This window comes from Phasianus colchicus, chromosome 12, assembly GCF_987193195.1.
Source record: "Phasianus colchicus chromosome 12, bPhaCol1.hap1.1, whole genome shotgun sequence".
In the NCBI taxonomy this organism is placed as follows: domain Eukaryota; kingdom Metazoa; phylum Chordata; class Aves; order Galliformes; family Phasianidae; genus Phasianus; species Phasianus colchicus.
This window is the reverse complement of record NC_143447.1, coordinates 18,423,656-18,443,325: the sequence shown is the minus strand read 5'-3', so window position 1 is coordinate 18,443,325 and position 19,670 is coordinate 18,423,656. Positions and strand designations below refer to the sequence as shown.

Here is a 19,670-nt window from a genome sequence, read left to right as displayed (position 1 = left end):
TGAGTAAACCAAACAACTTGTAGGTAAATGAGCAGTTAAGGCTGCTCCCAAGGAGATCTACAGTTTGGAAGCAGTACTACAGTGTCTGTGCAGCACAGAGCAGGCTTATGTAATTAATGAAACTCTGCTGGTTCTGTGCAGATGTAGCCCAGGTACCCTGTATCGTTCTGGAGAACTGGAAGCACGCTGATGTACGTGATGGCTCCATGCAGGATCTGCTTCTGTTCAGTGAGGAGTCGCACCCAGCTAAGCTCATGCTGGATCAGAGGATGCAGTTTGTTGTCTCCAGGCTCAGGCAGTAGAGGAGGGGATGCTGAAGTGCAAACAGAACTGGTGCATGGGGATGACACTCACGTTTTGAACTCCAGGACCAGTTTAAATGTTGGCACTCAAAAGTTTTGTGGGTACTCATGACTTTATTTTATATTTTAGATCTACCCTCAGGAGAGGCACAGTATAAGGGTGCCTGAGTCGGGAGAGCACTATGAACTCCATCTACTGTATTACCTGCAAGAGAATCTGGGCTCTCGCATTGCTGCCTTGAAGGCAATGTAACTGACCTCTGCAGAACTCTGCTCAGCTGGCTGCTGTACCGAACGAGGAGATAGGAAACTAGAGAAAATAGATTGGAACTTTGCATTTTGGTGCCTGCCACATGTACACACACATACATACACAGAGAGACACTTTTTTAAAGTAAATTTGGTGCCATATAGGGAATTAAAGGACGATGATCTAATAACTTTAAAGCTTAAGGTGTAAATAAAATCCAGTGTCTGTAATGTAATGCAGTACCCTGGGTGTTCTCTTGGGGGAGGAGCTCAACTGAAGATAACATACTTCCACAGCACCAGACCTTCATGTTTTAAAAAGACTCTGATCTAATCAGTGTGTTTTTACAGTGTGTTCCTTGGTACCATGACACTAGAAAGTTTACTCACTGCACAGCAGGAATTTACCTGGATGGTTACAATGTGTACATTACATTTTGAATGTCATTGTATAGCTTTTATGCTTCCTAAACAGGATGTGTCTGACTCTAGAAAAGTTGGTCACAAGTTCGACACATCCCCTATCTAGCTTCTGATTGTTTTTTAAGGAGAAACACTTTTAAGCTGCCCTGAGAAGATTTTAAATTTTGGATTCAGTTCAGCTGATGCCAGATTCTTTTCAATAATTGCTTCTCAGGATAAGTCGTACTGGTTTTCCTTCCAGCAGATTGATATCCTATCCTGATTGTACTTGATTTCACCTGGGGAAGTGAAGTGATGTTTTACTGTGATGTGAGCATAACAATCTTTTATTCTGGGATGCAAACTAATTGAAGGCAAATTGCTGAGACTTTGTGAATTTTAAAAGAAGCTTAAAAGTGCAGCCCGTTCCTCGTTGACATTTTTCCCTGATGTTCATTCTGGATCTGTTTTTGCAATACTGTTTTCTGACTGTCACATCAGCATGATGTAGATATTTGCATCCTGTTACAGTTTTAAGATTCTACGCTCTGATTCAAGGGTCTGCAGAGGATTTGGTGAGGAGAGACCTTACGAGCACTACACGCCAGGCAGTGTGAGCTGCTTCATTGAATTTCCTGATATATTCAAGGCACTGTTTCCCAGGCTCTGCTCAGTCCTCTGTTCCCAAGTCATTTCCAGCACTGCTGCATAGCACATGACTACGATGCTGTGTTTGAGAACTCCCTTCTGCATAGCTTAAGGTAACCCCTCTAAGCCTAAAGGATATGAAATCCCAGTTGTGCTTTTGTTAGTGAGGTTTTAACTAAGCAGCAGGCTTGGCCAAAAAGTGTCTTATGTGAAGTTACTTTAAACTTGCAACAAGTTGTTCAAGATAGAAATCCATGGCAAAATGATTCTCTTTAATCCAGGAAATTCTCCCCTTGGGACCTGCCTCTGAGACTCTTGTAAGTTTTAATGGTTTTCTTAGAAACCTAAGAACTTCCTTTCCTTTTTGGTGCTAGAGAGAAGCTGAGCATGGTTTTTCTTTTCATCTTTTCAAAACATGGAATCACTCTCAGTATTTATGCTCTTAGTGCTCCACATGTACCCTTGTCTTTTCCTCGCCGTGGTGCTGTTCAGCTTGGCACTGAGACTCTGGGACTTAACACAATCTGATTGTATTGTAACAAACTGCACATTTTACAGCCAGGCTGCTGAGCTCTGCCAGAGCCACTGCAGTTACACGGGTGTGAAATCTGTATGTGAGAACAGGATTTGGTTTGGGGATTATGCAAACGATAGCCAAAGCAAACAGACATGCAGTAGGTGTACATTTCCCTGACATGGGAGTGTTTGGTTTGGGGAGGAGAGGTTCTGTTTTTCAGATCACTGTTTTTTTTTAGAGGATGAGTTGGACTCCCCTTAGCAGGTCAGTAACAGTCTTACTGCTGGGATCTGGAGAAGGGCATGGCGTGCAAAGAGCCCGGCTCCTTCTGACATCTCCTCTCTGAGAAATGAACTGTGGCTGAACCTGGGCTGTCTGCTGCAGTCAGTGCTGAGAGATGAGTAATTGTGCTGAAGCTTTTGGTCTAGAGCAGCGTGGCAGGGAGTACAGAAAAGTAAAAGCTGTCACGATGGAGTTCTTTTCTGTTCCTTACATGTTTATGCTGTATGATATATACATATATCTATATTTGTTCATATATACATATATGTATAAAATTACACGTGGATAGCATCACCTTTTCCAAGGTTGTTTATATTTTGTTCAATATTTAACTTGCTTTTGGGGTGTTTCTGCTCTTTTTCTAGAGGTGAGTACCCTTGAATGTAAATGTTTATGATTTTTAAGACAAAATTAATCCTTTTGTGTAAAAAAAGAAAAAAAAAAAAGAAGAAAAAAAAGCCTTCATCAAGCAATGCTACTTTGGCAACTGAAGAACTAAATGTTATGCAAGTAAACCAGGCTGGATTTTGATTTAGCACAGGATTGTAAGTGCTGACATATAACTTTTAACTAACACATCTTTTCTTCATTTTAAATATATCTATTGAAAAGCTATTAAAGTGCAAAGCACTGTAAGTACTCTATTTTGCAACATAAATTACATATTCTTTCTTTCCTACAAAAGTTTTTTCTTTTTACAGCAGCCAAGCACTTTAAGACCCCATCCTCTCTTATCCTACAGAAGTGCTGGGAGGATTTATCAGCAGAGCTTTGCAGTTCTGGTCAGAGGTGCCTCGTGTGAGCTTTGAGACTGAGGTAGGGAGGTGCTGAGGGCTCTCAGAGCACAGATGGGTGCCTGGGGGTCGGATACAGCAGTGTGCTCTGTGCCCAGCAGGCACCTGCACTGAGCAGGAGGGAGATGCAGCCTTCAGTGGATATTGGCTTCTTCCCAGCAGTTGCACTGATGTCTTTTGAGATGAATGTTTTAATGTCTTGTACTTAAAAGAATACATGAAACCTGGGGATCTGAGCTGTGATGCTGAAGTTGAATGGTGATGCCAGCAGTGGTGGTGGCTGGGATTTGTTGAGGTTGTTTCTGTGGGAGCTCATTCTTTGTCCCCTCTTATGGCAGCTTTCAGGAATTTTTTCCAAATGGGCTTTCAACCTTCACACAGGAATTGCACTCCTACCCCGTCCCTTTGTTTCCAGTGGTCTTTTATTCAGAACAAAATATAATTGGTAATTAACCAGAGCTGCTTAATTTTTGTAAGCTCTCTTAACTTCAACATGTTCGTTAATGAAATAATGAATTCAAACCTCATGTAAAGCTTTGAAAATCAATTAGCTTCATTATATCACAGCGGAAAATGCATTCCCTGGTTATTGCTAGTTCTGTTTGGAGAAGGAGAGGGAAATACTTTGAGCAGAGATATGGGGTGCTGCTTCCTCCCGAGCGCAGCGTGTGCCACACACTGCAGAGATTTCCCAGCTCTGACCATGGGGTCCCAACACCACTCCCACAGGTGGAGCACCGGGTTGTGCTTCTGCTGTGTCCGTGCATAAGGCTGTTTTGCTGCTGGCATGACGTTCGGCTTCTGATGAGGCAATAATAGAGTACAAGCAAATGAAATAATGGCCCAGATTAGGATACTGCCTTGAATTGCCTGTTTACATGAGTACCAGAACCCTGCAAAGACTTCTGTGCGCCCCTCGCGGGTCTTCGGGACGGTCCTTTCGAAGAGAGCTCTCTGTGGTTTTTACTTAGATGTTCTGCACAAAGTTCAGGTTTTTAATTTTAGAAGAAGTGCCTGCTGTTTGCATTAACAGAACTGCATGTCTCACTCCAGTGGGTTTATGGTCTCCCTCCCCCACCTTTCTTGCGACTTAGCTTTTAATCGTGTAAAGTGGAGACATTTGTTTTGCTGCTTTTTATTACAAAACCTTTGTGGCAATAAAGATGCTGCTAAATAAATTGAATTAAATGGTTCCCCCCTCCCCTCCCCCTGCTCATTTTCAACTGTCTCTCTTCTTGATTTAGTAGAGTTTGTGCGTAATTAGATCTCCTTGCTTTGTGCTGCAGAGAGCAGCAGTGATGGAAAATGTGTGTGTGCATCTATGCACTTGTTGGGCATTTAGTGAAAGCATCTGATTTTTCTTGTCCCTTGTGATTAATTGATATAAACAGGAAGTTCAGGCACTTGCTTGGAATAACCTGCTTCTTCCCATTCCTGAGTGCTGGGAGCAGCCCTGGGCAGCTGCAGCTGTGGATCTGGGCACATTTCTTCCTTGCTGCCCAGGGTGGGCACAGCACAGTGCAGGACGTGGGTCTGGTGCTGTTGGTAAGGTGGGAGGGCAGGAGGGGATGCGTGCCGCGTCCTGCTTGGCCTCACAGGTCTTGATGTGATTGGTCTTTATGGGTGCCCCAGTTCTGCTTAGTGCTGACCCAGAATGGATGGATGGTGGAGGGCACGGGGTGGTCATGTTCAGCAAGTTGTGTCACTCATTGATTGCTGATTTTTCACTCTTAGAGCAGGACTACCTGTTCTTGGCATGGCTTGCCTTGGAATGGACCTTAGGAAGACCTGGTCCAAACCCCTGGTCGTGTGTAGGGTTGCCACCCATGTGATCAGGTTTCCCAGGGCACCCATTCTGATGGCTCTCAGAAGTGAGCTGGTAACCAGCAGTGTGATGATGCATTGCATCTCTCTCTGGGGTTTTAGACCCTACCATAACATGGCAAACTTTCCCTGTAGTGTTCAGGAGCCCTCATGCAGCACAAGCTGGGCCACAGGCATCATGCCAGCCCAGGGCCAATTCTGGGGCTCTGGCTGCTGCCCCTGAGCTGGATGTGCAGGCATCCTCACCACAATGAGCAGATAGCAGAGGGGAAGGTTTCCCCATTTGCTCCTACGTGCCTGGCGAATGAACTGCTGCAAACCTTCTGGGTGGTGGTGATTTTCATCTGTATGATGAATAAATTATGAAGTTGCTTCCTTAACTAATTGCTATCACTTGAGCTGACTGTACCTCTGGGTATGCAGCGGAAGCAAATATTTCTCTTTAAAATAGACTTTCTGCAGATATTTGAGCTGGGCCAGACTAAATGTGCTCCTTGAGACAAGAAGTTTGAAGGGCAGAATGAACTTCTCATCCCAGATGGGTCACATCCTAGATGAAATTTTTCAGAAAATCACTGTGCTGGCCATGGTGTGAGTGCTGCGTGCTGGAGGCTGCCTGGGTTTTTGCTCAGTGCTCAGGGCTTTGCAAACATGAGAGCACATTTATCCGTGTCTGTGCATTGGGTTTGCTTCTGAGTGAGCAAAGCCTGTAGTCGATGTGTTTAAGGATCTTTGCCATGGGTAGGACTGATGGAAAGCAGCCAGTACTGTTGTGTTCCGAGGAGGGAAGGATTGCTATTGGAGAAAAGAGTGAAGCTGGAGATGTTGGGCTGTGCTGCAGACTGGCTATGTGACTCAGAAGCTGAGCACTGCCCTTGGCTTCCTGCTCACTCAACTGCAAATCTGCATAGAGCTGGGTTGGGCAGGACCTGGGCCTTTGGGTTTTGGTGCAGTTGTAAATATAAGAGGAGCTCCTGTGGTGGTGGCAGCTTTGTGCCAGGATCTGATGGCTGAGGCACTGGAGCCAGCAGAGGTGTGATTCTCAGGGAATGATGCATTAGTGGCTCCCGTGTTTCCACGTCGTGCTGTCAGATGAGCACCTGCCCCACTGGGCAGGCAGACTGAGCATTCTAGCTTGGGTGGTGCTTATTTCCAGGCCAGGTTGGTGGCTGTCGGGTTGCAGGTTCCTCCTACCCTTCCCCATGCACCTCCATTGACTGGCATTAACAGAGGCTGCAACTCTTTGGGCTTTTGGGACCCCATTTCTGCCCACTCTGAGTCCTCTCCCTTGGCTGCTAGGGAGGAATGATACCATGGTTCCCATGGAGACTCATTCCTTCCCCTGTATGGCATTGCTGCAGCACTTCACAGCCTTTTTCTGTGTTTTCCTGCACAGTTTAGAAGGGGGGTTCATTAGCAATGGGGCAAGTTGGTGGGCATGAATGTGCTTCCTGCTGCTTGTTGCTGGATGGAGCTCAAAAATGCCCTTTGTGCCAGCAGAACATTGCTTCATCCACACTGCTGCTGGGCTCCACGCACCCAGCAAATCCCCTACAGCTGTGCTGCCTGCATGTCCCGGATGTGGACCAATGCTCCAAGTTTGTCCTTGGTGTCCTGGCTGCAACAAGGGGAATCCTGTTGCGTGAGAGCATTGAAGGGTCCTGGTGTGGGGTTTGTGATGATGAGAGCTGCTCACCCCTCCAGTTTTCAGCATTGCCCTGTGCTGGTCCTGCCCCAGTCCCATCCTACCCCAGCAATTTGTGCTCTGTTACAATCTATTTTTATTGTTTGGAGTTCACAGTTCTGCTGTGGGGCAACAAACCAGAAATCTCTTTCCAGGAAGAACTAATGCACTGAATAAACCCTCTGCACACCTTACGAGAGAAAGAATGGATCTGCAAATGGTACAGGAGAGCAAATATCTGCATCTTCCTCCCCGAAGGCTTTTTTCAGGCTGAGCCAAAAGACGGAGCTGTGGTTGGGTCCCTGGAGATGGGGGCTCGCGCTCCTCCCACGCTGCGCAGCCCGGCTGGCCGGGAGCCAGGCTGTGCACTTCGCAGGGAATTCGCAGTTTCAGTGGGTTTTGGTTTGTTTTTTTTTTTTTTTTTTTTTTTTTTTCTGCTCTGAAACAGATCAAAAGCAAAACAGCAGATTTGTTCTGCCAAGCGAAATTCTGGAGAGGCAAAATCTGAGCGTTATCACTTTGAATGAAAGCCTTTCACGTTTGTGTTTGACAGTGTTGTAGTTGGAAAGTTTAAACCTGCTTGAAATGGAAAGCCAAAATGATGGAACGGAGCGGTTGGGACCTTCTGGAAACTCTCCTGTTGTCTTCCAGGCACGTCCTTGTCTAAGCAGTCCCAGTGTCATTCGGCTCGACCCCTCTTTGTGTTGGCTGTGTCCGTGCTGATGGAACATTCCTGGCACAGCAGCAGGCCTGGCGTTGGCAGGGCACAGACCCTTTTTCTTTCCCATTGTGTTTGGAATTTCACTATTTTATTTTTTTTTCCCCAGCTGCCATTCCCCTTCGCACAGTGCAGTGGTGGAGGAGCAGCTGGATGCGTACCTTCACCTTTACATTTCTTAAAATGGAATCACAGCAGTCGCCAGCTGAACACCTGAAGTGACTGGCGTTGGTTTCCTGCCAGTGCCACTCAAAAAATCCACAACTTTGGCTTCATCGGCCCCCATTGGCAGCTTGGAGGTCAGGTTTTGCCCGGGGAACACGCAGTTGTCCAGTGATTCGGGAGCCCTTTTCCCAGAGCAATGGGCCCTTTCTTTGGGGCACAATGAACCCTCTTGCTGCCTTTCTTGCCTTTTCTTCCCCTGCTTTCCCACATTCTGTTCACACCTTCATGAATATTCAGAGGCCATTGGCCATATGAAGCTATTGAGAGCTCTTGTTAACACTTCTCCTAATGACATGCACCTTCAATAGAAAACAAAAACACAGATAAGAGCTTGTTAGTGGAGACCCTTGTTCCCCACCTAACAAGGTTTCCATTGACTCGGACACTTGTGGTGACACATTGCTTGCTCTCGCTGTTTCCTCTTTTGATTTGAGACTGGCTTTTACGGAGGGTTTTTTTTCAATTTTTTTTCCCTTTTTCTTTAATTGCGCGGTTTTAAGCTAATTAAGAAGGAGGTCAGGGCTCCCTCCCGGTGCCGAACTGGGTGTGCGGGTGGGAGACACTCAGCTGCGGCTCGTGGGAACGTGGCATTGAGAGCAGCACTGGGACACGAGTCCCAGTGCCCCGTGTCCCCATTGGCCAAAGCGCTGTCCCCAAGGCGATGGGGGGACACTGAAACACCTCCAAGCTCCTTTGCCGTGCCCTCCAGGTGCTCCTGGGGGAGTTGTTCCTATCACAAGGGCTCTTCTCCATCCTCTGGTCGTGTTCTGCTCCCACTGCTACCCGTGAGGTTTTCATTAGGCTGAGCCCACCCATTCGATCCTGTGAGATGCCCGCTTGGATTTTTTTTTTCTTTTTTTCTGGCCACGCCTCATTATTTCTGCTGTTATTGGGCTCTTGCAGCGTTGTTTGTTGGCTTGTGGAGGCCCCTTAGTTTCTATGGATACTGCTTCCCCAAGTGGCCAGGCTATCAATTAAGACAGCATCGTGTCTGAATTCTTCCCGGGGACCTCGTGAGGAGGCAGAGGTGACTCCCCCAAAATGCTGTACTTGTTGCAGCACTGCTGCTCATTTGTGTTTTCTTAGCATTGCCACTCAGGGTTTCTACAGCTGTAGGTAGTTAAGGATTTTTCAGAAATTTCCAGCCCCTCCAGTGGCCCAAGACCCCGAGCTCTGGTCGTTCCCCAGTGGGAATCGATGTCCTGGGGCAGGGGGCAGCAGAGAAATGGGCTTGGGTTGTAGTGCCAGTTCTGGATGGTGATTACAGTTCTTTATATGCTCTAAACTAGTTTATCTATCCCCAGGTAGATGCGTGCTGCCAGCAGTGCTGCAATATCCATCCAGGGCTGCCCAGAGGTACGAGGAATAAACTCGCATGTTATTAGCTAATAGAGGGAAGTGATTCGATATGGCTCTCAGAAGCTGGAGCAGATAAATAGGATGATAAATGTTGGCATTAGCAGACGTGACCGACTCCTCTGTCTCTGTGATTTGGTAGTGCCCAGTAATTAAATAGTTGGAGCCTAATGTATTTTAAACTAGAGCCGCAGCCTGTAAATCAAGCAGATTATGCTCTTCCCTGCTGTGTGCTCTCTGGTTCAGGAAGAATTCCCATTCCTGTGGCACAGCTGCTGCTGGCCACCGCATTGTGGCTGTCAATCCCATCTTGGAGCCCAGCAGGCAGCCTGGGAGAGCACCCTGCAGCCTTTCCAGCTTGGGTTGCGTCCTTGTGGTTGGACCAGCTTCATATAAACATGCAAACACACGCAAGATGGCAGCAACCCTAAAGCCCTGCTGCAAAATGTGCCAGTTGCAGCTGAAACCTGTACCTCCTCGCTGCAAGAGCATCCCCATCTCATTTGTACTTGCACCATGGTTTGGTTTTCTTTGCAGCCAGACTTGCACTAAATACGCATTTTTGTCATACTTTTACATAGTTTGTCCAAGAAGGAAACGCAGCTATTTCCCACTGAGCCCAGAGTTGCATCAAAGTAGGAGCTATTTTTTATCTTCATACAAAACTATTCTCCATCTCTCATCGTCCTTCTGGCCAGAGCTGATTTTTCTGTGGGAGGCTGGATGTATGATGTAGAGTTTGTCCATTAACATTTAGCAAAGGCCAGATTTAAACATTTCGGTGCCATCCGGCCATTTTACGCCTTTTAACAGTGTTCCTGGATGAGCTCTGGCTTTCATTTGAAAATGTCTCGGTGATAGCTGGCATTCAGCAGAGCTGTCACCATGCCCCTGCCCACACGCAGCAGTGATAAAACCTCTGCTGGCTCTTCCTGGATTTAATTATTTCTAATAAAATCTATTTGTGCTCCAAATTCTCAACTCAAATTCTCTTCCAGCTCATGCATTTTTAAATAAAGCAGGTAATGCTGCTCTGTTATGACAAATTACCACCGCTGAGGTCTTGCTGCACGCAACAGCCATGAGGGGGCTAAAGGTGTGGGTTCTTCCATTTTAGCTGAAATAAACATTCCTTCTACTTCTTTAACAATGTAAGCTGGTGGTCTTCAACCCATGGGGAAACCTTTCCATGAGCAACAATTTCTGGAAGGAATTAATTCCCAGCTCTGGCTGACATTGGGTCCTAGGGCAGGGGGGGTTGGAACCGGATGATATTTGAGATCCATTCCAACCCAAACCATTCTGTGATTCCACGGTCCTGGGGTCCTAATGCTGTTCTGTTAGTGCTTACAGCAATCAACCCCATGCCATTTGTGCACAGCAATACCTCAGGGACCTCTTAGCTTGGCTGCAGGTCTGATAACTGAGCGTGCTTCATTTCTCCCTTACTCATAGGATGTACTTGTTAAATACAGCAATTAGGAAGGGGAGAAAAGAAGACCTTTTCCCAGTGAGGATATAAAACTTCCTGCAAATTGGCTGTGGCACTAGAGACCCAAAACTAATAAGTCGATCCTACATCTGTATAATAAACTCATTTATTAGGTTTTTATTTTAAGAGTTGGTAGCATTAATTAGATTGATATGGCCCATAAATCACTTGATTTGGCTGAGCCCTCAGATACTTGTAATTTAAATTAATACAAGTGCCATTTAATTAATCTGATTAAATCCTGGGCCCAGAAAAGCACTATTTGCAGCATCCAGGAGCATGGTAATGGGGAAGATGAGTGTTTTAGAGTAACACATCTTCCTCTGTGGAGGGCCAGGTGGCTTGGCTGCTGAACTGAGGCACAACAGCAGAGCTGCAGAGGAGGCAGCCCACGAGAACTATGAGAGCTTAAAGCCCGTGAATCCCATCCCTGCTGCGGGCTGTTTGTCCTTAGCAGCTCAGGCTGCCCTGGCCCCATCCATGGCCTCAGGCACCTCCAGGGATGGAGCACCCACAGCTTCAATGGGCAGCAATGCCAGGACCTCACCACTCTCTGAGCAGATCCTGTGTTTAGGAGATGAGCTCCCCATAGATAAGAGTGGGGTTCTGCTCCCGTTGTGCTCCCTCCCCTTGGTTTCTCTGTGGTGGCACAGCTCTGAAATGCACACGTCACAAATCCCCTCTGGAGCCCACTGAGGACCCAGCACGTTCCGTGGCACAGCACCAGCCTGGCCCTGCACAGCCACAGGTTGTTTCCATCAGGGTACGTACGACATAAAATATGTTTTCTTTAAAAGTGGGAGATAATGCTATTACAGCAGTTGGATTAATCTAATATTCTCCTTTGTTAGCAAAGGAGAATTGCCTAAACAGCCAGAGAGAGACAGGTTTTACGAGTCATTCTTAACGGCTGTCAGACTTTCTAGGAAAGCTATTTGCTCACGAGAAGGAAATCAGATTCCCCACAGCTTTGCTTGCAGCCTCGCAGCACAAAAGCTGCCCTGCAAACAGTGTGGCCAAGCTTTCCTCCACCCGGTCTGGAGGAAAAAAATCACATGGAGGGAACCTGTCAGAAAAGAGGGAAAACAGCCCAATTAGAGCAGCAATCTCATAGCTCTCTGCCCTCTCTCCCCTGTGGATGAAGCAGATGTAAAACAATAGCTTTATTTGTGCAGAATTTAATTGGGAAGTTCAAAGGAAGCGTCGGAGGCTCTTTTGATCTCTGAGTGTTTGAACGCCACGTTGCATCGGTGCCTGCTGGCCACGGCGGTGACCTCTCGTGTTAATTAGTGTTTATCTGAAATCGAATTAGCTCACAACTGGGAGAAAGCAGAGTGATAATCACAGATTTGTGTGATTCTCACTTAGAGGTAAAGCAGGTCTCTGGCTGCAGGAGCTGACATTAAAATAACTCTGAGAACGTTACATTTGGGCTTTGCTTTTGTAATGCTGTCCATCTGATGGTGCTATTTCTCATAGCCTGCGCTGCCTTCATCTTTGCTGAGTCTGCTGCTCCACGCTGCTCACTGAACTTAAACCATAAACCAACACTTGAACAATGATGCATTATTTATAGCAGACCGAATGCTGTAAGGTTGACAATGGTGCAAAGCTTCTCTTTCTTGTGGTCAGTAATCCATAAATAAATACAGCATCTATTGAGGGTTGCAGGACTGTTGGATGGATGAGAATTGCCTGTGTTATACAAGGAGGGCATGGGGGATGCTATGAGAGCAGCACCCACTCCTGGTGCAGAATGGCCATTTCTGAGTAATGGTGTTAGAAGTCTTCACCTGGAGGGAGGTGTGAGTGTTATTGGTGCCCAGCTGTGGGGCTGGGTGGAAAGTGAAGGGTAGCAGATGTTCTCTGTGCAGGGGAGAGCTGTCAGATTCCGTGCCTCTGTGTGAAATGTTATATAGGGCTTCATAGCTAAAGCTATCTTAAGAGGAAGGTGTTTGGCCCCAGTTTCTGAGCAGAGAATAGCCAGAGACATGGAAGTCTAATGTCTGTCCACCAAACATCTGCAGAGCTTCAGCGTGTCAGGCTGGAATGAAAGCCTCAGCTCAGATCCAGGTCCCAGCATCTCCCAAGTGCAGGTATGTTTTCATTCAAGCCCTTCCCCTCAGCTTGGAAGCCAGATCTGAGCGATGCTGGCTGAAAGGTGGCTGCTGCTATTTACTCCTGTACAGCACAGTGCTACAAAACCACCTGGTGGCACACATGCCATATCCGTGGGTGCCAAAAACGCCCTGATGGCATCCAGGTACCCTGTATCCTTGGGTGCTAGCTGCTCCATTTTCAGGGCTCAGCCGCCAGAGGGTGGCATGATGATGCTCAGCACGCAGCCTGCCTGCTTCTGCTGCTTGCTCCGAGTGTGGCATTTTATAGCAGCGCTGGAGATCTAATAAAACTTCAGAGCAGATCCTTCTTTTTGGCACACGGACACATTTCCCACTACAAAGGAGCCTGGCGGGTGTTTCTATCAGCAGCCCTTATGTGCAGCAGTTCCTGATCTTACATATGTTCTTTATGCCTAAACCCAGCCTTATTAGGTTATTAGGTAGTGTGGCAACAGATAGAATTTAGACTATTTAAGGATCACACCTTTTACCGACGCTTGGCAACTGCTGTAGGGAGAGGTACACAGATGTTGTTTATGAGCAAATATTTTTTTCATAGATGTGTGTTTATAGGACAGTGATGTTCTGTGCAACTGCTGGTAACACACGGGGGTGTTTCTGCTGGAATTGTACTTGGTTATAACTGGCAGTGAACAAGGTGGTAAACTAATACACAGGCACAAAAAAGACTCTTGGAGACTAACTTGAACAAAACATTCATTTCATCTAAAATCTGCCCAATCTGGGCCGTCTCAGCATGTTTTCCTGAAGCAGGCTTTCAGTAACCCAACCGCAGCCACTGTCTTGAATGACGAAGCAGTGATGGGGTTCTGTGCAAGGCAGGTTAGCATTCGATCATTCAAATCCTCACTTGGGTGACAAGTCCCAGTGAGCACCTGGGGGCAGGGCATGGAGGATGTCCAGGCAGTGATATGAGCTGGCGAGACAAAAAAAAAACCAAACACCCAAGCTTTATGTATGCAGGTTGCTTGGTTGCTTTAGCATGATGGTTCCCATGTGCAGGCAGGTGATGTTGCTATTCAGAACAAGCCTTGGTCTTGCTGTGAGCCATTTCACAGCCCAGCATTCACCTGAATCCATCCTCCCCCATCCTGGGTGCACGCAGATTTCCGCACTGGTGGTTCTGGCTGTAGGACCAGCCCCTTGTCTGCAGTGTGCGTGTTTTAAATACGAGCTTCCAAATCTCATTACCTGCTGGCTTTTCCTCTTCTATTTGTTTTTCTCCTAACAATGCACCTGCCAATATCTGCCCCACAGCCCCATTTTAAGTGTCATTTTCCATTGTTAATGTCATGCTCCCGCTCCCTATCTGTCTTTGGCAAGTGCCAACTGCCTGCAGCAGAACCAGGGAAGGGGGAAAGCCCTCCCTGGGCACAGCAGTAACACAGCACCCATTGCTGGAAGAATGATGAGATAGCCGGTGTAATAAATATTTATAAGAGCAAGCGTAATGAAATGAATGCGTAGTAGACTGAGGATCCCTTAGGGTTTGGTCATCACATGTTTTTTTCCCCTTTTCTTTATTCTCTGCTGTACAGAACTGTCCTGATGTCCCCGGGTTGTCAAGCAAATTGCTTATTGTGTTGCTCACTTACACAATGCATGTTATTATGTGCAACCAGCTGCTCCTGTTTGGCATTGCTTGCACATACAGAGCAGGAGGCTACCATCGCTTCTCTCATCTGGAAGTCAATGCTCCCTCGTGCAGGAGTTGCTGCCAGACCAAAAGTCTGGCAAAGAAGTGATCCTGGTAGGAAAGGTCCCTGAGACATTCCTGCTCTGGGACGAGTGAGGCTGCAGCTTTGCAATGAGTTTGAGCTGATCTGGCTTTGTGTTGCCGTTGAAAGCTTCTTCATGCCTCTGCCTACTTGTTCCCATTGCTTTCCTTCTGCTGGCACCGGCTCATGGGTGACTGCACAGGCAGCTGGAGCAGAGGGTTGATTTTGCTGTTATTGCTGTTGCCAGTCAAGTTTTCAGCTCTGTCCCTTCCCTGTCCATCTCCAGGCTCATTCAAGCACTAATGCTGGCTCAAAGGAGAAAGCAGCCACCTCTTCTGGTAACGAGAGCAGCTCACATCCGTCATAGAGCCCCATGTTGGAGACCTGCCTGCAGCCAAAGGCAGGTGGCAACCAGGGCAGGGGCTGTGTAAGAACGTGCCGCTCAGTCCTGCTTGGAAGAGCAGCAACCTGAGCATCTCCAGCACTGATCCCTGTGTGATGCTGTGGGCAGAAGGGTTTATCTGTGGAACTGGAGGGCACTAAGCCCCTGGGGGGGATGGTTTCATGTCTACAAAGGCTTCGGTGTGCTCTGAGTTCAGGGCACTGGGGTTTGGCAGCACAGGGTTTTGAGTTGGGGCTGCAGGGCTCTGCAGGGCACGCAGTCTGGAAAGCAAGTGCATATTCCAAATGGAAATTGTCCTCTTTAGCGTGCAGGGTTTAAGCTAAGGGAATACAAAGCAACCTCAGCCCAGAATAAGAACACACACGTCCTGATTTTTAAAATAGTTATCCTGCTTTAAATCCGTATCCTCCTGAATTTGCAAGTAACTTCTGTCTCTTTCATTTGCTTTAAGGTCTCTGACTCTGGACCACACCTCCAGGCTCTGAACCCCAATGCACAGGAGGCAGCCAGAGAGCAGTTTTCATTTCTTATATCGTGCTGGGCTCACCTGGAATTTAGGTAAAGGTTTCCTTGCTTAAAGGGAAGGAGAAATGTCCAGGATACGAGGCAAAAAGACACAGCGGTGTGTCTGCAAGCAAACCAGAGCAGGCACAACGAGGAGACATTCCTCCGGCCTCATTAAAACCATCCGACGGCACCTTTAAAGCCATCTCTCACAGAAGGGAGCAGGTGGGAAAGACCCAGAGTGAAAGGAGGGCCGTTAATCGTTAGCTCTGCACGCGAGAGCTGCGGGACGGAGCAGCGCCGTCAGCCCGCGCTCACACCGAGCTGCGCCTCGGGTCCGTTCCCGCGAGCCGCGCGTTCCGAGCCCGGAGCGGAGCGGAGCTCAGCACGCGGCCGCCTCCCGATGTGCGGCACGGCTCCGCTGCCGCGGCACCGCGCTCCTCCACGGCACCGCCGTGACACGCGCCGATAAGTGAGCGAACGTCCTTAACGGGAAGGAACCGTAACACCGAGAGCAAAAAGCCCAGCGAGCGGCTCTGAGCGCCGTTCCCCTCAGCCCCGCACCTGCCGGCCGCCCTCACAGCGGGCCGGGCCCGGCTGCCAGCAACCTGTTGGGCGGAGGAGGAGGAGGAGGAGGAGGAGGAGAAAGCGGCGGCGCGGGGCTCGGCTCGGCGCTGACAAAGGCGGAGCGGCGAGCGGCACAGCCCGGCCGCCCCCTCCTCCTTCCCCCTCTCCTCTCCTCTCCTCCCCCCGCCGGCGGCAGCGGGCCCGGCGGGCAGCGCGGGGCCGGGGCGCTCGCACAAGATGGCGGTGGGGCGGCGGGAGAGCGCGCTCCCCTCGTAAATGCGGCCGCGGCGGCCCCAGCTCCCGGCGCCCGGCGGGGCTTACATGGCGCTGGAGGATCTGCTTTGTGTCTGCTTCGCCGTGCTGACCGTGCAAGGTGGGTGAGGAGGAGGAGGGAGGAAGGAGAGCAGAGCGGGGTCGCGCCCGCGGGAGGCGGCGGTCCCGCGTGGGGCCGCGCTGCCACCTGCCCGCCCAGCCGCGGGCGGGAGGCGGCGGTCCGTCGGCGTCCCTCAGCGCCCGCTCCCCTCAGCCGCCTTTCAGCCCCGCGGCTCTCAGCCCTTCCCGCGTCCCCCCTCCCGCTCACTGAAGCTCGTCCCTTTGCGGAGCCCGGTTTTGGGCTCGCCTTTTGAGGTGAGACCCTCTCCGAGCTCTGGGGCCGCTACCAGGCGATGGGGGTTGGGGTCGGGTTGGGGGTTCGGCGGCGGCGGGCCGAGCGCCGGCAGCAGACCCTGCACCCGCTGCGGAGGCGCGACCCGCCCGGGCTGCTGCCTGCCCGGCTGCCGGAGGGCTCCGGGTCTCGGCCCCGTTGCGGTGGTTGCGGGAAGGGCGCTGTGCGCGGGCTGCGCGTCGGCCGGCAGAGTTGGCGGCGCGGTGCGGGGCTGCGTGGCGGTGCCCGCTGCATCCACTGGGAACGAATCCGCGGCACTGAGGAGCCGCTCCTAAAGCCCCCAGCCCTGTGCGTGTCCCCTCCGAGAGGAGGTGGCAGCGGGAGCTCAGCCCTGTGGCGCTGGATGTTTTTTATTTTAATGCTTTCAGACTCGATAGAATGTCTTAATTTGGGGTTTCGAAGACCGCCTTCTGTGTGGTGGAAGGTGTTTGTATTTATTGTTTTTGGAGCGTTGCGTGGAGTCTTGTGCGGGGTAGGGCAGCGCCTGGTGAGGGTGCAGCGTTCTGGTGGCAGCGAATAACGGACCATGGAGTCATCCCATCGTCACCAGTGTGTTGTGTCCCTCAGCTCTGAGCCTCCCTGCGGGTTAAGGTGAGGAGGGGCAGTTGGGAGCCTTCCCTGTTCCAGCAAAGCACATCCTAGGGCTGCCCGTGGAGCACGGTGATTCAAAGCAGAGAAGGTTACAAGGGAAACGCTGTTTCCAAACCCACTTCAACAAGCAAACTTCAAAAGCTTTGTGGTGATTTGCAGCCCTGCCTTCTCTGCTTTTCTACCAGTGATTAGGCAGCCAGCAAATGCTGTTGGTGTGTGTTGTCCAACAATGGGCCGTGCGCCCGTCCCTGCAGCCTGCGGACGTGCGGATCACGGGTGTGCTTCCCAACAGGTGGCTTTGATTCCACAAAGAAAAACACGCACGCATTTCAGTCTGAAATTAATTTGGCAGGGGGTTGAAACGCTTTTGGGAGAGCACACGTCTGATCCCAAAGCCTACGTGGTTTTGATCTGAAGTTCTGGGCTTGCTGGGTATGGAGTGCTTTGGAGAGAAGCAGGCAGGAGAGCCGTCTCTGTTGGGTGGATGTGGAGGCAGCTGTGTCAGCTTGCATGAGCTGGGGGTGTGAGCCAGGCTCTGAAAGCCCTCTGCCTGTCCTGCTCACAGATAGCTTTCCCTGTGGGATTGGGTTTAAGGGGAAGAAAACCCTCTTTAGTGCACCCTGCAAGGGGCTTTCTGCAGGGGATGTGGCAGGGGAAAGTGGGCTGAGCCTTCCATCAGAAGGAGCCGCTGAAATCCATGTGGGGCTGTGTCACCTGCATTTGTGCTTGAGCCCATCTGCTGCTGCAGAGCAGATTTTCTGTTTTGACATCACCGAACTTTGAGCTCTGGTTCGTTCTGCCCTTCCCGTCGCATTCCTCTTGGCACCACAGCCCTGCAGGGCCGGCAGCCGTCTGCATTGCCATTGTTCAGGATCTCGTTCACAGGATGTGCCCTGCATCTGGGCTCCGCAGGGTGGGATGTGAGGAGGCAGAACGAGCCATGTGGGGACGGGGAGTCACACAGTCCCCAGTTCTTCCATTTATTTGAGACCTCCCTGCCCTGTGGAGTGCTGGCTGCACTGAGGACAGCACATTGGTGGGGTTGTGCCTGTGGTGTGTACCCGGGGCAGGTTCCTCCTGCTGGAAGCTGCTGCTGCCAGCTGTGGCTGTTGGGACAGTCAGGTTTCCAACCCTGATGGCTGAGGCTGCTGCAGAGTGCACAGTGTTTCCGCTGGTGTTTCTCTGTTGGCATGTGAGGCTGAAGGAGAAGCAGCTCGGGTTTGATTGTGCTCTTGTTTTCCTCGCTGCTCCATATGGAGATGCAGTTCTTTCTGTTCTCTTTTTAATGCCCTCTTCTTTCACTACCTTGAAGTCTAAAGTGAAGCAGAACCAGCTCGTTTTCTGATGTTTCTCCCACTTTCTGCAGCAGGCTTTCCACTGACAGCTGCACAAAGTTTGATCTGCCGCAGGGGGCCTGGTGCGGGGTGAGAGCATCGCGGATGGTGCATGAGCAGCTTCAAAGTGGCATAAGCAATAATTCAACAAGGAAAAGTTTGGCAATCTGCATTTCCCTGAGGAGGAAGGGAGGAGGTTGTCCCTGTGTGTGCTGGCAGCCCAGTGCACTGGGGTCATCTGCAGTTAGGAATTGTGCTGGAAACTGTGGTGTCATATGGGATGTTGTACTAAAGTGCCTACTGTCATTTTAGGCCAGCTGCTTCGTCTGCTCTGGTATCCTCAGGGCTAACACAACTAACGGTGCTGCTGCGCACTTCTCTCTTGTGTGCCCAAAGTGCTGAGAGGATAAAATCCATCAGTGAGTGTTCAGTACTTGTCTAATCGTCAGCATGTAAGTGCCCTGAAGGCAGGGTGCTGCACTGTCCGGGTCGGCTCATGGTTCGAGCTGACTTCTGTTGCTGTATCACTCACTGGGAGGCTGGAACTCATCTCCCTCAGAGCTGCTTTCCCAAAGGCTGGCTGATCTCTCGGGGAAGAATCCCAGGAGTTCAGGCATGTGCAGAGTAAGAGATGCTGCTTGCACTCTTTACACGCTTCTCTCCTGTTTAAATGACTGCCCAACCATTAAGCCTTGTCATGGGAATTAATATTTAATCTGATAGTAATTTGTTGTTGGAATCTATCCCAAGCCCATCCCTGGCTGCATCTCTGCATGAGGTGAGTGGGTACCTGCAGGAGAACCGAGGCTGATGTTTCACAGAGGGAATTTTATTGGGACACAGAGAACTGAGTGTAGGAAGAAACCCTAACCTTATAGACCCAGAGCAATCGTAGTCATTTTGTTATCTGTAGGAAGCAAATGTTTGCTTTATATTCAGCTGTAATACTGGAAGGGATATGGTAAATCCTTCTTATCAGTATTTGCCAAGTACACGTTGGGCCAAAATCAACTCTGGTGCAATTTTGTTGCTTTCTGGAGCAGAACTGGACTTGTTGTCTGCGGGGTTTGTCTGCTGGTTTTGTATGAAAGAGACTGACGTGGCCATGCCTTGTGTCTGTCCGTCGGCCTTCCCTCTTCCAAACAGCAGTAGGACCTGCAGGTCAGGCACAGCCCACGGTGTTTGCCTGGGCTCTGCTGGTGGCACAGTGCCTTTGGTGTGTGTCTGTGAGGCAGATCCCATTCTGCCCTTAATC

At 49.7% G+C, this 19,670-nt stretch overlaps 2 protein-coding genes across 16 annotated transcripts in view; both read left to right on the top strand.

Annotated features, from left to right (window-relative positions):
- DPP8 (dipeptidyl peptidase 8) overlaps positions 1–9,860 on the top strand; it is a 37,024-nt gene extending 27,164 nt beyond the window's left edge. For 3 of the 7 annotated variants that reach the window (XM_090149156.1, XM_090149157.1, XM_031587845.2), the window contains exon 20: positions 433–9,854. In XM_090149156.1, coding sequence (XP_090005282.1) covers positions 433–555 — 123 coding nt within the window. In that variant the 3' untranslated portion in view covers positions 556–9,854. The other 4 variants (XM_090149160.1, XM_090149158.1, XM_090149159.1 and 1 more) reach the window with 3 other exon arrangements.
- Positions 9,861–10,043: 183 nt separating this feature from the next.
- IGDCC4 (immunoglobulin superfamily DCC subclass member 4) overlaps positions 10,044–19,670 on the top strand; it is an 88,576-nt gene continuing 78,949 nt past the window's right edge. For 2 of the 9 annotated variants that reach the window (XM_090149142.1, XM_031587837.2), the window contains exon 1: positions 15,625–16,199. In XM_090149142.1, the coding sequence (XP_090005268.1) occupies positions 16,103–16,199 (97 nt within the window). In that variant the 5' untranslated portion in view covers positions 15,625–16,102. The other 7 variants (XM_031587840.2, XM_090149145.1, XM_031587839.2 and 4 more) reach the window with 7 other exon arrangements.